The sequence below is a fragment of the Ambystoma mexicanum genome, chromosome 8 (genome assembly GCF_040938575.1).
Source record: "Ambystoma mexicanum isolate Mex_15411 chromosome 8, UKY_AmexF1_1, whole genome shotgun sequence".
In the NCBI taxonomy this organism is placed as follows: Eukaryota; Metazoa; Chordata; class Amphibia; order Caudata; family Ambystomatidae; genus Ambystoma; species Ambystoma mexicanum.
Window position 1 is genome coordinate 1,510,334,560 of NC_090929.1, and position 18,728 is coordinate 1,510,353,287.

At 43.2% G+C, this 18,728-nt stretch overlaps 1 protein-coding gene across 2 annotated transcripts in view; it reads right to left on the reverse strand.

The window, feature by feature from the left end:
• Positions 1-17,452: 17,452 nt before the first annotated feature.
• The window catches only part of LOC138473167 (calcium homeostasis modulator protein 2-like), a 52,650-nt gene continuing 51,374 nt past the window's right edge, over positions 17,453-18,728 (reverse strand). For both annotated transcript variants that reach the window (XM_069611708.1, XM_069611709.1), the window contains exon 3: positions 17,453-18,212. In XM_069611708.1, the coding sequence (XP_069467809.1) occupies positions 17,796-18,212 (417 nt within the window). In that variant the 3' untranslated portion in view covers positions 17,453-17,795. The remainder of the gene's footprint in view (positions 18,213-18,728) is intronic.

Sequence of the window (18,728 nt, forward strand, 5' to 3'; positions counted from 1 at the left end):
TTACCTTTTCCTAACCAATAGATTTGCATGTTAATTTTTTAGTGTTACACGTCAATGACGAGTTTTGAGCATAAATGTAACAACTTGTATGAAGTTCGTTGGAGCTGAAGCGAGAAGGACGATCGCATCACTGCCGATACCCATAACTCCCTGTTTTTTGTACTTGTCATTAAACGGTCTCCCTTTGCCAAACCATTGAGTTGTCCTTATCCATTTGTGTTGGAGAAATAAATCTGCACCCCCATCCATCTCATGGGTGCAGCTATCTTGTCTTAAAGTACTTCTGAGCAAACCTCGGCTCTATGGGCCGGCCAGGGGTCTCGGAGTACAAGAATACTAGTCCTATCTCTACTAATTAAATAGAATATTTATAGTGGAACAATTGCAATCATGAAATGTTCATCTTCTTGAAAGTAATTGCACTTCTTATTCATGCAATATAATATGCTTACAAATGACTGCCTAATTACATCACAATCTAAACAACATTTAAAACCAGTGATGAGTGTCAAAATCAAAGTTAACTGACTATACAAAATGTGTTTATATAAAAGTAAAACTACACTGTACACTTTGTTTCAGTCGAATTAAGGAAGTTTCCTTAGGATATCTTGGCAATCTAGGCTTGAGAAGAACAGATGAATCATTGCAGACAAGCTACTTGGTTTCTCATCGCAGCCAACTGGTATAATGGCCACTGGGAATGCTTAATCTGTTGCAGAATATAATTCCAACTGTTTCAAATGTGTTTTACAACATTGAAACCAACTGTGCACAAACTTCAAAATGTTGGTAATAATGTTTGTACCATAATTTCTATATCACTACAATAAAAGTACCAAATACTTTTGACACTGCACATTTCTTAATGTAGAGTTGTTGTAAGCACCACATTGACCAGAGACCATGTCACATAATGAAACCCTATCTCAGTCTGGAACTGAAAGGTACACAAACCGCTCAAAGGGTTCACAGTCTACAATAAGATGACAACCAGAACACACATGAATCCACTCATATGACATACAAAAGAGTGAACAGGAACATGTTCATTTTGTACACCCTCAAAGATTGACATGAGAAACTCATGTGCATCTTGAGAAGTTTCAAATTAATTTGACTGTTGACTTGCAGCTACAACCACATGACCAATTGAAGATGCACAATGCACATCCTGTGGAGCTGCCTTATTCAGTGTTTGCAAAGTGGTTAATTCCCCAAGGAGGACATTGGGCCTCATTACGACCTTGGCGGAAGACCATGGTGCCATTAGCACCATGGTCCATGCCGGTAAGTTACTGACTCCGCCATGGAGAAAGGGGGAACTACCACCCCATTACAAGGTTGGCGGGGCGGTAATTCCCCCTTCCTCCATGGCCCTTCCCCATTCCCATTTTTGCCCCATAGGGCTCAATGGGAATTGTGAAGGCGCTAAGTACGGTGCCGCAATTTGCGGCACCGTAATTAGCACCAAGGTCCCTTTGCGGGTCCCTACTTTAACGGCTGGTCTACACCAGCCGTTAAGGTCGGGTCCTGCAAAGGGACCTCGTAATTAGGCGCTAGTAGGTTAACGGCCCCGCAGCCTTTTACGGTGCCGTTAACCAATTAGCGCCTGGGTCGTAATGAGGCCCATTGTCTGCATGAGTGTTTACACTTTCCATTAATGTTGGCATCTGAAACAGCAAAGTCAAAGTTGAGTGGAATAGCATTCAACTCCGGTTGTGTTACTGAAAACCAATTCAGAGAATCTATGAAAAGAAATAGTACTGGTCTCTTCCTTCACCAATATTTTTTTAAAAGAGATCATTTGGTCTGTGACTTTTAGCAAAAACCATCTGTGATGAATCCTCTCAAGTCATCACATAATCCCTGCATAAAGTCTACTCCCATGTGGCCAGCGAAAGGCAACCGCTACCTAATCATAACTCTGGGGGTGGTATTCGGAGCGAGACTCACATGGGAGGAGAAGGTTGTCATGGGAATGTGGTGACTCCGTCAGACGAGAGAAGCAGTATTCATCCTCTTACTAGGATGAGGTTTCCCGAATGACTGAATATTTAATGGCATGTTATCAAAGTAAGCCCTCCCCCCTCTCAAACATACTCAAGATGGCAAGTATGAAAGCCCTTTTTGGAAACCTAAGAATGATGTGTATAAGGGTCAGGGAGTTAATATTACTATTTCTAGTAGTTCCGATTCTGTAGTGTTTTTGGGTTATAAACCGAAGAGGAAACCATTGCTTCCTTTGAAATCTTCCCTTAATCATACATTCTATAGATCCTTCCAGCAGAGTGTATTAAATGTTGAAACTAAGAACATTATGGACTCAAAGCACCATAATGCTCTTAGTATTGAGGAAAGGTAGAGGAGTCCAGAGTTACCAAGTTGTACTGAGCAGTCCAGTTGTTGTAATGACGCACACCTGAGCAGGACCTTTAAACATTTAAAGGCCTTCCAGGTGTGGGCCAAACAAAAGCAGCTGTTGATGAAGTTGCTTCTATGCCGACAGTGGGACGCCATGCAGAGAATGTGGTGAAGGCCGAATTCCCTATGGAATGCAGACGACACACAGCGGGAAGCGTTGAGGCTGCCTACCACCCAGGAGACAGAAGCGCTCTATGTCCTGTATCCTGCTCCGGTGTGAGTTTGTAACTGGTGAGCGGACAGAGCTGTGAAAGCTCCTTTGGTAGCCCGCACAAGCAGCAGAAGACTGACTGGAGCTTTTAAACGCTGAGGGAGACCCGACGAGTGCAGAAGAAGTGGCGAGTCAGAAGGAAATGCTGGGAACAACCCAGTGAGTTGGCCTGATACTGGTGACCCCGGGGCGCTCCAATTTAAGCAAACTGGGAGCAATTTTCCTACTAGGAGATGTCGAATAGGAGAATATTGTAACCCCCATGCCAAAGCCAAAAGAGGACTATAACTGACCAAATTGAATACAACTTGCCTAAAGGGGGATACTAAGTAAGGAAATATTGTAACCTGCATTGCCAAGGAGGCAATATAATAAAGCAGAGGAAGTGCAACCTTCCTAACAAGGGAAATCAAATAAAGGTAAATTATAACCTGCATTGCCAAAGAAAGCCAAGCGTGACACCAAGGCAATGTAAATATAACATTCCCAGAGCAAGATGCACCAAGGGAGAATGTTGTAAACTACATTGCCAGCTACCAATATGTTTTGTAGAGAGAAGTCAGAGTTTGCAGGAGAAAGGAGAAAGGACCTACTTACAAAAAGAATCAATAAGGAGGGAATTGTAACCTGCATTACCTATGGCAACCAGTAAGAATCAGTGTCAGTGAGTGCAGTATACTTGTGGAAGAAGATGCCAGTCAGCTGTGGTGAAAGTCAAAAGACTAACCCAAGAAGCAGTTGTTGATTAAACTTTCCCCATTAAGGATTCAACTGTGGAATGTTGGGAACAAGCCTTACCACAGAGTACAATGTGTAGTAGTAGAAGTTGTATCCTGGCAGGCAAGTAAACCAGGGAAGGGACGGGTAGCGGTTAGTCCTGGCAGGCGAGTGGAACAGGAAGAAGATACTTTGAAGTACTGTGAACATGGTATAAGAAGGAGCAATTCCACTATTGTGTTTGCTGAACTGTTGTATAACCACCCTGACTAAAGTATATTCTTTTGAATGAACCATCCTGACTGAAGTATTGTTTATGAAGGTGAAAATACAACGTGATGAAAAGTGATTGGCCTTCGGAGAAAACAACAATTACATCAACTTCCGACTTGGTGTGGGAAGAGAAAGCCTTGTTGGTTTTCCAAGTAGAAGGTTGTGGAAACTTGTCTTGATGCGTGAAATATCCTTTGGAACCAAGACTGCCACTTTGCCAAGTACAAGACATATTGAAGGAAAATAACTTTGTATTATATCTCGAGTGGAACTTGGCTAGTGAAGAGAACTTGCTGTACATGGAACATTGGTTTGAAACCTCTTGAATTGGTCCGGGGGAAGGGGATCCAACCCTGGTCACAAGGATTCTTGTTTATAACATATGTTTGAATCTATAAGTTACTTTGTGAAGTTGAATTAGCCAGATAATTCCTGTACGATTTTGTTGTATGTATTACTGTGAGGAATAGATACTTTTGGACAATAGGTCATGTTCCTTTAGCCTTAGGTTTTTGTTAGGTAGGGAAATTCTTGTTAGGTTAGGGAAATATAGGTGTTTATCTCACCCCTTATTTAATAAAATGGCAACTTGTGAGAAAACTCTACCTATGTGACCGTCTCACATTCCTGACCCCTCACAAATCTGTCCTCTTTCTTTTATAACTAGCCCTCATAAGAACTGGCAGTGCAGCCAGGTAAGGAGCATACTGTAAACACAAATAGATTATAAAACACATTCCACATCAGCAGCAACTTTACAATCCTGAAACGCTATTAAATATAAAACGTGCAAACTTCTCACACGAGACAATGTCCCATAAGACAGGTCTTCCTTAAAGACACTTTTGCCCAACATCCACTAGTGCAACATCTAAACTTCAACCTCCATGACCACTTTAACCTCATTGCAGGTGCCTGGTGGCTATGGCCAGTGGACAGATTGAGGTCCTTGCTGATGCTCCTCGCACAAGTTTCCTGCAAATCCGTCCGTGTTTTAGTTTTTGAAGTGTCAAAATGTAGGAACAAAAAATTGTGATATAACTTAGCCCCTACTGGACAAAATCCATAAAAACCTTGCACACACATTTAAAGTTGGGTCTGTAATCTTTTTGGAAACATTAGCGGAGATTCGTCTCAAAAGGCACCAAATGTATATGCTGTTCAAACATTTTGGGCCCTCCTCTAAATTTGCTCCCTATTGGCAAAACAGCACCAAACTTTGCAAAAGTATTCAGGGTTGGGTTTAAAATTAGATTGCACAATTTCATGCAGTTTCATTGAATGGCGCCATGGTTATAAGCCATCTAAAAACTGCTCTTCACCACCCCGATAATGCAGAAATATGCATAGATGCCCTTGAAAGTTGTCAAAAATGTCCCTGAACATCTGAGATTCAGAGAAGAAATAATCCCTAATTTTTTTCTGTATCTGAACATATCCCATCTCATCCTCATCACCCCTCACATCCCCAGAGAATGTTTCATTAGTTTAACAAGTGTAATGTGTTTTTTTAATGTTTTTTCTGCAATCACCATGGACTATGGAAACAGGCTGAGAGCCTTGCACCATGGTGTTGGGCTGCGTGGTGGGCAGGTTCCAATGTTTAGTTACTGATTTGCACTGTACAAATATCTTCTATGTTTTTCTTAAACAAGGCACGTGTAAATAGACACAGAAACACTGGGGACGGGGGTCCATTATTATAGGTTTGCTGTTGGGGGTTGCCCATTTTACCTCCAGCCACGAACTGGAGGTAAATCAGGCCCCCACTGGCAGAAAACAGACGGTATTACCGGCACTGGTATTACCGCTTCCGCCAATACCCCAGCACCTGTAATATGCCAGTAATTCTGGGATATCAAGTGGTGGGAACGGGAAAAAATAATTAGCTCTGAAGGGAGATCCACTGGCTCGGTGGGTAGAGCATTTAACCTTTGACCACCATGTGGCAGATTAAAGACCTGCATCAATGAGAACATCTTGTGACTGTGGACACGCTGCATACTAAGCAAACATACTTCCAATTCTTCGTTGTTAATGCTTGCTACTATTCACACAATTTGCTTTATGTTTATTTTCATTACACGCGACTAGTAGAGAACAACAGGAAACCCTAATGCCAATTGGCAGCGATACTTGGCAGGTAGAGCATCACTCAACACGCTTTTTCATGAGTCATTTCTGAGGTAAACTGCATGTTTATTACGAAAGGGGACTTGTTGGCTCAGTGAATAGCGTATTACCATTTCAGTTTCAGGGTGATATGGCTAAACCCCAAGTTAGGCAAAACAACTTGCACAACATGCAGATAAATGCCTTCGTTTTCCTTCATAATACTTTGTACCATTCTCAAAACGTAAAAGTGGCATTTGGCCAGGAGTAGAAACAGTGATACCAGTTTGCAACGCTAGTTTGCAGATGAAGCATCACTCCGTCAATGCTCATTGACAACGCAGCCTCATTACAAACGTGCTGGTGCGGAAATGACGTGCGAGTAATTCGGGCGTTACCGCACCGGCACACTCCCAACTTTGCTGGAATTACCGGCAGCTCTGAGCTGCCAGTAATTCCGGCACCTAACCGGCAGAAGGCCAGTATTACCGGCACGGGTAATACCAGTGCTGATAATACTAGCAATTCCCCCCATGGAATCGTGTGGGACTCCATGGAACTGGGAATTGCAGCACTAGCAGCCACTTGTAATCTGCCGGTTATTTCGGCAGACCAAGTGCTGGCAACGTCAGGGGTGTTGCCAGGTCTGTAAAAGATCTGGGGCTATGCTAACGTCGGAACTGTCAGGACTCGGGGCTAGCTAGCTTTTTGGTTGTAGCTCCCGAGATTCTATCCGGGGCTGCAACCAAAAGACCAGGGGGTATAGCCCCCTTAGCCCCCCCCCCCCAGCAACGCCTCTGGGCAACGTTATTACCTTTTGGTGGTATCCCAACGTATTTACCGGCTGGATACCACCAAACCTTTAAGGAGTCTTCTAAAGGGGAACTGTTAGTTCAGTGCTTGGAGGATTGGACTCCGAACTTTAGGATGGTGCATTTCAGTCCCATATCAGGCAGAGTAACTTGCACCAGGGAGTTTGAAGGCGCAATCTTTCTACAAACAGTGTAGTACAATTGACAGAAAAAGTATGTCTCTTATCACAGGAGAATTGCAGATATTAACAGAAATCCCGAACACCTTTGAAAATTCCCAGATGGGTTCTTATGGCATGAAGCAGCCAATACCAAAGCAGGTATTGGGAGTTTGTCTGCTGGGACTAGGCTGAAGTCCCCAGCAAGGGCTTTGCCCTGTGGGGGCTTACTGAAATGTTCCCATTTTTCATAGATGGCAGTAAACTGAAGTTGAATGCTTCGCGCCAGATTGCCTGGGAGGTCGAGAGCAGAGGCTCTTTCTGCTGTGCAGACCGAAAGGGTTGGCCTGACACTGGTAGGTGGATTTCTTTTGGGTCTGAAGCCCATGTCCCTGATCAAAAGAAGACATAAATTTGCATAGCTTGATGAATTACGGTTCTTGAGAAGCGGAGTGGGCGCTCTTTGTACGGAGTATATTTCATTGTCTCCTGTCCAGGTTGTTCAATAGCTGCCTCCAGAGACTTGAGAGCAGCAGCAATGACCCCTAGACGAATTGAGGGAGTGCATTGTGGGTCCTGAGGAAGGTGACAGACTGAGTCACCGAAACCGGTCGACCTGTATCATGGATGTCCTCTTGACTATGCAATAGGGATACTAGATCAAGTGTTTGCTTTTATGGGCATTGTCGCATAGGATTTAATATAATTCGGAAGAGGAAATTGAGGACAAATGACATGCATTCACACGCGAGTGGATAAAATAAAGTAAGACATCCTCTCTGAAATGCTTTGTAGTTTGGTCCCGCGACAAATAGCCCTTTATCTCTTTTAGTTTTTTAATGTTCATTGTTAAACATCTCTTTTTGAATCTAACTGCCCTTTGGCTGGTTAGTTGACACCTGAGTTTGCTCGCTGCTAATGCGGGGGTCTGCATTTTAGGAGACGAGCACAGTGGGTGAATTCAGAGATGGCTTTCGATGTACCAGCATCAATGATGGCGATTTGATTAATTCTTAAGTTTAGCAGAGGGATATATCTCTCTCCTCCTGCCCCTGTTAGATAGGCGGCACAACACCACTCCTATGGGAAATACAAATTATTTTCCCCGGGAGAGCTTAGTACTTTTAAGTATAGATAGCGCCACTGCGTGGTCTGGTTTCTAATCCCGGCTTTTTCACTAGGCTAAAGTGTATAATGCTGGGCAACTCGTGTATAAACCCCCAGGCCTGGTCAGATCGGAAGGAACGATGCGTAACGTGCTAGGTATGAGGAGTAAGGAGGCTGACCGAGGAATGAGGTGGCAGAATACGCTTGAATAATTTGATGAGTTAGGAGGTGAAATGATAATGCCGTAAAATAGACTGTGAGATCAATGAGGTGAAGGTGTTCCGGTTGGGGCCAATGAGGAATAATGATGATGTATTAGGTGTAAGGTGGTGGCTGACGGCTAAAGAGGAAGATTAAGAATGGAGGACTATTAAGAAATAAGAATGTAGTGTAACCAGGATGAACGATAATGTCCTAAAATGAGGGACGAGTAAGGAAAGGAGTGACGCTTGCAAATCCTGGGTTGCGCCACACTTTGGTTCGGCCTAGATTACCAGGCTTGCACAATAAGCACCAATGTGCTGCCGCAGGGGTACGCCACACACTGTACTAGGAGAAGGCTATATGTGTTTGAATGCATTATACAGCACACTCTGCGAAAAGTTGGCTAAAAACCCAGAGCGTGTGCAATAGTATTTTAGGGTTACACCAGTCCAAAAATCCAATACATGCAAGTCACCAACATTGCACAGAACATTAATGCTTTCATTCATTTAATGCTTTGCCATTAAAAATCCCATGCCACAATGAACATTTTTTCCACTGGCTGCACATTATAGACCAGTCTAGACATGTAATAACATATTACAGTCAAGCATGCCAGGTCACATTTAGGCATACCTAGAATGGTTGCACCAAAATGCCAGTCGAAGTAAAACCACTTGTGGTTGTTTTATCACAGATGCCCAGAAAAATATACAATGCCACAGTAAGAAACGACAAGCCTGGCATTAACCAAATACCAGTTTAGTCGGGTAATTACATTTACCAGGAATGATTTATCAGAGATGCCCAGTTAAAATGACTAGACTGGTTGCATCAAAATACCTCTTTAGCCACTAATATCACATATCATGCCTGCTTAGCCTGGAAATGGATAACCATTACGATTTATTGCACAATCCCTACCCCACACATCCCCCTCTCCCTCCGTCCCCCTGTCCCAACCCTATATATCAGCACATCGCCCCAGAATTACCTCCACATCCATCTTCCTTGTCCCAGTGCTCACTTATGAGGCACCTTGCCTCATACATATGTACTAGAACAAGGCAGAGTGGGGCTAGGAGTAATTAAGATTACAGGTAACTAAACCAGGCATTACCTTCCTGTCCTGCTACCTCATCCCAGTACTTGTGTATGAGGCTTTGCCTCATACACTAGTATTGAGACGAGGAACAATGGGGCTACGAGTAATGAAGATTACCAATAAGTAATCATGGCATTAAACACAAGCAGTGGCACAACACCATTGATCTGACTGGGCGTCAGTCCAGACCCCCACCCCCTGAAATTTTGGTCTATGTTGTCTCGACCTGGTTGACCTACAAAGCCGTTGCCGGACAGAACAGGACACAGATGTTAAGCAGCGCCTGGGTTTTGCCATTAGCAAAAGCCCGGCAATTACCAACGTAAAGCATATCACAGTTAGTTTTTAGGCAGTTGAAATCGTGATATGGGTTTAGTACTTTGCAAGTGTAGAGAGTGACAGGAGACTGCTCATTCTCACATCAGTCCATTACTGGGTGTTATCAGACTTAAAGGAGAGCGTTAACTGCTTATAGAATTGATGCTGCACTAGAATAGTATCATTAGAATACGTAAAGAAGTTAGATGCCCCCACAAAAAAATGTTTGGCCCTCCCCCACTGCCTGTGAAGTTAGCGCCTCTCCCATTTGAAGGTTTAGCCCCCCCACATCAAAATGTAGGCTTTGTTGAGCCCCTGAAGACAAGCACACACACCATTCACCATACACACACCCATACATTTAAGTGTGCACCCTTTCACCATACACTCACACAGGCATACCCAGGCTGCATCATGCACGCACTCACTCATTAATACACATTACATTAAATATATATATATATATATATAAACACACAAATACACACTTACATGCACTCACACACATTTAAAGAAAATAAATGTTCTTTCCGTTAATCTGTTGGTCCAGGGAACAAGACCATAGCTCACTGCAGCAGCCAAGAATGCTTCTTCCTGCCATCTGCAGACGATCTGGAGGCCACCTGCCATGGGGTGAAGGCCCCCCCCATTACTTCACTAGTCACTGACTTCATAAAGAAATACATTTTGTTAAAGGACCGAAATGAAACAGAAATAATTAACTTTATGAAGGCAGAGTGACTTCAAAAAGAAACTTTTTAATTTTATTTAAATAATGTTTTAGTCTACGGGGGCCCCCTCCCAGGACATGTGCGGAGCCCCCCCACTACTTGTCAAATGAATATTTTTCCTGAAACGTAGTAGTATATATTTACAGAGACAGGCTTGTTTGGGGTGTCCATTGCATTTCGGTCCCAATGACCATCTTCAGGGACCAAGCTATAAAAACAATGATAAAACAAAACATGATTTGTGAGTGATCTCTTTTGATGGGATATTGCTATCATACTCATCCATGCGTTTATGAGATCTACCAGCCTTTGTGCGCTTCACTCGTAACATACGAAAGAGATTCCCATCTTCCTTTCTTTTTTGGAAGGTATAGGCTTCCCTTGGATCTTTATTTGTAATTCCATCTAGCACAAGAGATGCTTCAAGGTGCTAGAGCACAGGCGCAAAAGGAATTAGTTGATGGCATAAAAAAAAGATTGTGACACCAAAAGATAAAGGCGAGCCATGTCCTTTCCTAGGTGTGGTAAGAGTTATATCAAAGGTTTGTGAAACGTTTTCCTGGAAAAGTTGTGGAGATGATAACATTGTTGGGGCAGGGGATGGATTTTCAGTGGAATTGAAGGTGCGAGAGTGAATGTCGCAAGATAAAGGAGGAAATCGATTCAGCTGTTGCATTAGCTCAGTTTGACACACGGAAGAGATCAGTTATTACAGTGGATTCCACTGATGTGGGACTGGGGGCAGAGGATCAAAAGGATGTGAAGAAAACCTTACTATACATGCATCACGCATTCTGAAGGGCCCCGAGAAAAGGTATTCTGTAACTGAAAAGGAAGGGCCGGTTAATCATTGGGCAGTGGAGAAAGGTCTAACGTTTGTGTGGGGGTGCGATTTTGTTTTAGTACAGAGCATCATCCTTTAAAAGCAATATTTGAGTCCAAAGGATAAGGCAAATGGCCTCTTTAGAAGTTAAGCGATGTGGTAAAAATGTGGTGGGAATACCGCTAGCGCACCATCCAACTACGAGTTTGGGGGTAAGGTGGAGGAGAAACATCCAGCAATAAGCTGGAGGTAATTCTGCCACCTTACCGCCTAAAATCAGCAAATTCAGTGGTATTACAAATCCCCCATGGAGTCCTATGGACTCCAATTAAAGGAGACTAACATCGCCTACTACCACTTGTAATCTGGCAGTATGTCGGTAACAGTAATACAGTTTGGTGGTATCTCCGTGGTTTTACCGCCAAGATACCATCAAACTTGTAATAAGGCCCAAAGTGTAAAGACGGATGGTGGGATGGGTTGCCAGAAAGCAATGCCGTTCTTTTATTGTGGAGGTGATTGAAGGAAAAGATAACGAGCTTGCTGATTGCTTGTCACGAGTAAATGGAAAGGAGGAAGATGGAGAGGAGGAATGGTGCGAGCAAATATTTTTGACGAGTGATGGTGTTATGGGTAGAGATTAGTGGATGGAAGGGATCAGAGAGGATGTTAAGATTGCAACAGCAATCCAAGGCTTGCAAGTGGAGCGGCCGCGTGTGGATAGGATTGTGGGAGATATGAGAGCGTATTGGGAAGTTCGTGAGTGATGAGAATAAGATACTTGAGCGATCAGGAACAGGGATTGCGTGAAAGATTGATAGATTTGGCACATATGGGGTACATTGCCTTTAATGCACCTTTTTGTTTTGGAAACAGCAGTTTATTGGTGGCCTGGTAAATTTGGTTTGGAATGTAAAAAAAGTGGCAAGAGATTAAGTGCAGCCCAAGGCCCATGATCTGAAATGTATGGGAAGTGATGGATATTTCAGGGCTGATTGATATATTGGTGGTGGATTTGGAAAATATAGTCTAGTGTAGGTAGATTTGTGGTCCCGATGTGTGGAGACATACTGCCTGATTCATGCAATTATCTGCGTGTAAAACGCAGATTTGTGCGCCATTCTGCCTGAAAATCCCTGTTTGAGGTATGGGGATTTTCGGCCAGAATGTCATGCAAATCTGCGTTTTACGCGCAAATAATTCCGTGAATCAAGGGCAAAATTTATTCATTAGTATGTGCTAAAACTGTTGCAAATTTCTTGGAGGTGGTTTTCAGAAGGAAGAGGTATCAGGTTTCAGTGTTGACCGGTCATGGTGCACAGTGAGTCGTGTGAAGCATAAAAGGCCAGCATTATTGTTAGGGACTCACCCGCGTTGGATCAAGGATCATGGCAGAGGTTGGGGCAGGACCGAACTAGGACCCTTCTTCCTGCGCGAAGACTGCCGCCTGTGTTGGGTTCCCTGTGCCCCGACCGGGCAGCGCCAAAGCTGCGGGAGGGTGGCCATACCCCCAGAGGGATGCAGGAGAGACCGCGATCTGCCAGAGCCTGTACCCAAGATGGAAACTCTGGGGATGGCACCAAGATGGAAACTCTGGGGACGGCGGCAGGCTCGAAGAGTCCCTCAATTCTGCCGCTCCTCCCATGACCCGGAAGTCCAGGAAACACTTCTGGGTCTCCAGAATAAAGGTCGGGCGACCAGTGAAACTGGCGTACAATCAACTTTTCAAGTGGACTACAAGGCTCTTCCTTCTCCCAGTTCTGGGTTTATCAACTAAGTTATGCACTGGATAAGGACAGTTAGGAGAACACCTATCTAGTTCTCATAGAGAACTACTTCGGTTTCTTTTCAATTCCCCAAGAGCTTACCTTTGCTATCTTTTCAAATCCCTTGTTCCACCTCATGTTTCTTACCCTTGACCTACCCCAGTTTGTACCAAGATCCCACGGAGATATAGTTACAATCATAGGTTGTGAATCTATCATATAAGGGATGGGTGGAGGGGTGGAAAACACACAGAGAACGGAGTTCTAAATCTGTCCAAGCCAGATACCTTGAGGTACCGCTGTTCATTGTTGATGGTTGTGGATTGCGCCTCAGACTGGGTACCCAAGTTTTCTTAGAACCCCAGTTTTTGGTTCAGTTTACAACATTTACACTCTGCCATGGAGAAACAGATGGAGCCAATATCAGGTACTGACACTTATATCACTTCTGAGTTTATTTGTAACACATTCATTGTGTTTTTGTGGTCAGTTTCTAAATGTTCTGAGGTCCAAATTTAACCATTGTTGTTCAAACAGTTTCTCTAACTCAGTTGCCATGGAGATGAATTTAATCCCCCAACCCCCGACCCCAACTACCACCCTTTGTGCATTCCAACAGTTACTGAAGCTAATTTCTCCCAAGCAACATAGATTTTTATATTCAGTCTTCTTAGTCACCTTTGAGAGCAACATGGCATCCCTACACAGATGTGGCATCTATTTTTGGATCTCCCCGATTTCCATTTCCACTCTGCAATTGTCTGAAAATGTCATGAAGCCTCGAGATGCCACCTGGACTCCCTCTTGTAGTCAGCCAAGTAAGCCATCCAGCTATAGATCCAACCCCCATCACCACATCTTCTGCATTGAATGTCCAAAAGTGGCCAAGGTATCAAAATAGCATGTGCTTCTCCCCCAAACCCTGCAACAATATGTCACTTTCCAACTGAGAATAAGAAACATACATATCACAAACTGCAGAGGCAGCAAACTGGGTTCTCACTTTAGTGCTCACTAGTTGCTCCAAAATATAGGTTAACAGCAGGTCAGAGCCTACAAACTAGTCATGGGAGCTATTAGATTACATTCACAACCCCTTAAAGGTCCTTCCCAGATCCCCCATCGAGCCTATGGGGACAAACCATCTGCAGACTGGAAAGCCACCATATGCAATGCATGCAATAAAAATAATGTCATGTTCACCCCAGCGGCCCTTTGAATCATCCTGGTGCAGGTAAAAGGCTTGTTGCTTAGAAAGAGTGAGCAAGTAATACCCTTAGCTGCAGAGAAATCTGCATTAACGCACCCATTTCTAGTTAGTACATAATTACTCTAACTCTTCATTGTTCCTGCCTACCTAAGTTGCCCATCTTTGCCACCAAAAGATAAAACTACTATGTTAGTAATGTTACTTACCGATTCCTGGGTCCACACGATTCTTGGTCCGACTTGAGCAATCGCCAGTTATGTACTCCAGTGTGTGTATGTGCTTGAACCCCGGATTTTGTTTTATAAATTGCAGGGTGGGAGGCCCATCTTTGGGCTCAGTCTTCTTTTCTTTATGTTGGGCTGGCTCTCTTGTCCTCTGCTCCGCCCCCTGCCCCTTGTAAATTTGATCCGTCCCCCTCCCATAGAAACGCATTTCACCAAAGGAAAGACTGTCCACGGATTGAAGGCCGTGAAACAATGACCTGCTGTGTGGGCTCTCAATGGAATAAAGCCTATTCTGACATTGACAAGCTTTCTCTGGGCTGATTGCCAGCATCCAACAGTAGACTAAAAATAAAACCCAACATTGAAAACGCAGATCTAAATTCTAGGGAGAGAAAGTCCTTTGCAATGAACTAGTAAATATAGAGAATATACTTAAATCGTTTTCTGATGACATTGATGGGGAGATATAAAAAAGTACAGCATCAGATGGTGGGGTGGGCCAACTGAATTGGGCGTACCCTAAAATGCAATGTAATGTAATCACATTTACAAAACGCGAGCTAAGGCCAAAAGGCATCTAGGCGCTGGGAAGAAGCGAGAGGGGTAAAGAGCCACTCCAGGAAACAAAGTTTCAGCTGAGACAGAGCCTAAAAAGGTGGGTTTTTTAGGTTTTCTGGAATAATAGACGGTCGTCAATACTGCATAAGCAATTAGGGAGTAAGTTCCACATACCAGGTGCAAGAATTGAAAAATCCCAGCCTCCCACTCGCGTCTTACGCAAGCGAGGTAGTGTCAGATACACTCTTGCAGCAGAGAGATGGTTCGACCAAGCTCTGTAGAGATTTCAAAGTTAAATTGTTAAGACTTTAAAAATGCTAGATAGAGACCTTGTCAGCATTAAGCAATTGAGATCAGAATATAAAGGACTCCATCGCAGAAAAAGCAGGCGTACAGAGAGTGTATCTTGGTGACTCTTGTAGGTATGGGAAATGATCACCAGTGACAATTCTGGAGAATAGTGATGAACGGACTTTATCAGGTTCGTTAAAAGGATGATCCCAGAATGAGAGAAATTGTTGAAGTCATTATGGAACAAAAGGAGGACAGTCCCTGTGTCCCAACAGAAGCACCCCAGACCTCTGCAAACATGCATCCAACATAGTGGAACCTATACTTCTCTTTAATGGACTAGTAAAATGTAACTATGTCCCTAAATCCCAGAAGGTGAGTGAAATAGTTCTATTATTGAAAACAAAAGGGCAGAGTAAGAAGCTTAAATGCTATTGACCAATTCTGTGCCCGATTTCGGTGCTAAGTTGTATGGTAGCTTTTGTTTTCATAGGAAACGAGACAGGGCAGAAGATGAGGGCATCCTTGATGAGTATTAATTAGGCATCCAAAGGAAGAGATATAGGGCATTTCAGTTTCTGACTTTACAAATGACCATGCCCAAGTCCTGAATGCTTGAGGATTAAAAAGGCCTACATGGCATTCATCGATCTTAGGATAGCACTCGTCACTATCCATAAAAAAAGTCATGTAACAATCCTGACAAAAATAGGTCTATTGAGTGGTCTTCTAAACTGCATCATGTCCCTCAATCAAGGCACCAGCGCGTGGGTATGATTGAGAAAGAACAGCCAGTGCATTGAGGCCTTCCCAGTTACTCATGTACGACATGGTTTTGCCTTTGCCTTGTCTTTTCATTGTATACATGAGTGATCCGGAGACAAGAACATGGGAAGAAAGGGATGGACCAAAAGTGTTTCACAGAATAACACGTCATCTTCCTTTTACAGATAACACAGGTAATCACGGTCAAAACACAACATGCTAATTCCAGGCTACGCAGCATCTGTCAGCGATTCTGTAAGGATAGTTACCATATAATACATAGGGAAAACCCCAAAGTCGTGGTTATAGCCCCGTAGATGGAGAAAAAAACAATACATTGCTAATACATAATATAGCCTGCCCAGTGATTCAAATATAGCACTACTTGGGAGTATAATTCTCTACCAACTACATATGGTGAGCAGATTTAAACAAAAGAAGACTAACATACCCACAGACCTACATGACCTAAAAAAGACAGGAGCACCATTGAGATTGTACAATCATACAGGAGCACGTGCTGCAAAGGCCACAATCAAGGCATCCTGTGCAGAAGCAGACTTCTAAAAAAAAAGTATGTGGGGCTGAGCTCTGGGGGATCCGAAGCAGGGTCTTGTCCAGACATCACCGACAATAAATTATTCCATAACGATCCTTGGCGTCAGTAATGCATCTGACAATCCCATCACTACATCAGTTTCTTGCTGGAAATTAAACCACTGAAATCTTGCATTATACACTTGACACAAGAAGAGGAATCGTTGGCAAACAATCTTGTGCACCAACTATTTAACCGTCCACACACTGAAAATCCTGTCACCATCATTCATCTAACGGATGGCTCACCCAATCCCTCAGACATGAACGCCGTTGCAAAGCCTGGCCTAAAATTCATATTTGGAACTGAGTGGTCTAAACATGCAATCATGAATGCATTCCTGCCCCAGTGCTAAAGGGATGCAAAAGTGCACAGCACTACTGCAATGGCTCGGTAACATGGACCAAGGTGTTCTATACATTTCCACTTGCAGGAGACAAAGGATTATACCGTAAAATGCTCTAATTTACTATAATTCAGTCATGTCACCTGCACTGCATTTCCATCTAAAATGGTATACAAATGCGAAAGGATCAGAATAATGTCTGTGCAACTTTAACCCCACACATTAGGAACGGTATAATTTAAAAAAAGCAACATTTATTTACAAGTATGGACATGACAGAGGAAAGGGTAGGTCAGTTACCTATCACGTAGAGTCCACCTCTCAAGTAGCCAGCTGGCGTATTGGGCAGCCTACAATGTTATTCTTTTACTAAAGGATGTCAATTGGCGCAGCGCAGCTTAGTTCAGCTCGGAAACTTAGTCTAGACATAGGAAGTCAAGACTGCTCCTACATAGAAGAGAACGCCACTAGCTTTTGCTCACGCTCCCTTGTGCCGACCAATCTTCAGAAGATTATATTTCAGGCAACACAAGATCTGGACTAGACAGAAGACCACCATCACATTTGACGAATTACTGCAATAGATTTAAAATAAAAAACATTTACATAAAAACAATTTTTTTAAAAAAAAAAAAAAGGAGCTCATAATGGCCAAAAATTGGCACTTCATTTGGACCTCTAAATAAGACTTTCCAGAAAAAAAATTATCATATCCATTTTTATTAAAAAAAGAAACGATAGGTAAAATGGTTATAAAAACAATATGCCCCATAGATGGTTTGCATAAGAGAAATATAGTAAACTGTTCATGGAGTCTATAAAAGTTCACATGCATTAACACGATCACTAAAATAATCCAGAGGGTGTTCAAAATGTATCCTTTCCCTCATCTGGATGAGGAAGAAAACGAGTTGGGCAAACAAAAAAAAAAAAGATTTGGCAGAGCACAAAAAGTTGTCCCAGTAACGAATATGCTCGGGCCACGTAGGACACCCTAATAAAATAGGATGGAAAGTGTCTTTATATTGGTCACAGAATCTGTTCAGACCCCAAGCAGTGTCATTTCTTTGCCGTCGGGATCGGTCTGCTCCCCCATCGCCTTCTTTGCCCACTTGTGAAGCCGGCTGTACACAGGTAAGCCATTGGTTTCCTTGTAGGTGTAGACTCCAGTAATGTCGTCCCACTGGAAGGTTGGTTGGACGTCATCCACTGGGAACTCTTTGACCAGCTCCTTCTCGTCTTTATCCAGGGCCACCATGCCAAAGAACTGCTTTACGTTGGAAGCTGCTAGAACCTTAGCGTGAACTTCAGCAGTGCGGCTGAACAGCATATTTTCCGCAGAGCGATATTCGGACCAGTAATCTTCCTGTCGAAAGCTCATTTGGGAGCAGCAATGCTTCAGACACTTGAGGAGGAAAATGCTCACCGCAAACACTCCGATCACCAACCAACCAATAAGCTGGAAAACAAAAGCAAACATGTTAATGTGAATAGTGTGAGCTGTTGAATGACCAGCAGCAGTTTTATTTAAGTTGCATGGATCATAAATTAGCTATTGGAGGAGAGGAACATATGGTGATATCGCTTCTGATGAAGGCCCTCTAGTGGCTGTATCTGTACTAGATTCCAGAATTCCAACATACAGCACCAGCAAGCTCCAGAGCACATGTCTTCCCTGCTAAAGAAAGAGGCTCCAATGTATGCAGGTGGCTCAGGCTTCAGACCTGTAAAGAGAGCCTCCTATTGGTTGGTGCAATACAATTACATGAAAGACCACCATCACTGTCTTTCCAAATCGCAAAGGTTACACAAAACCATGAAAATCAAACATTAAAACTGAAAGGAATCCTTAATCCCATAATTTAGGTTAATTTTTTTCCATATAGAAATCACACACAGACCCCGCGTAGAACTATAGAAAACAAAGGGTTGTGGTTCAGGACAATTTGGGGAGTTTTGCAGCTATTCCCAGTTC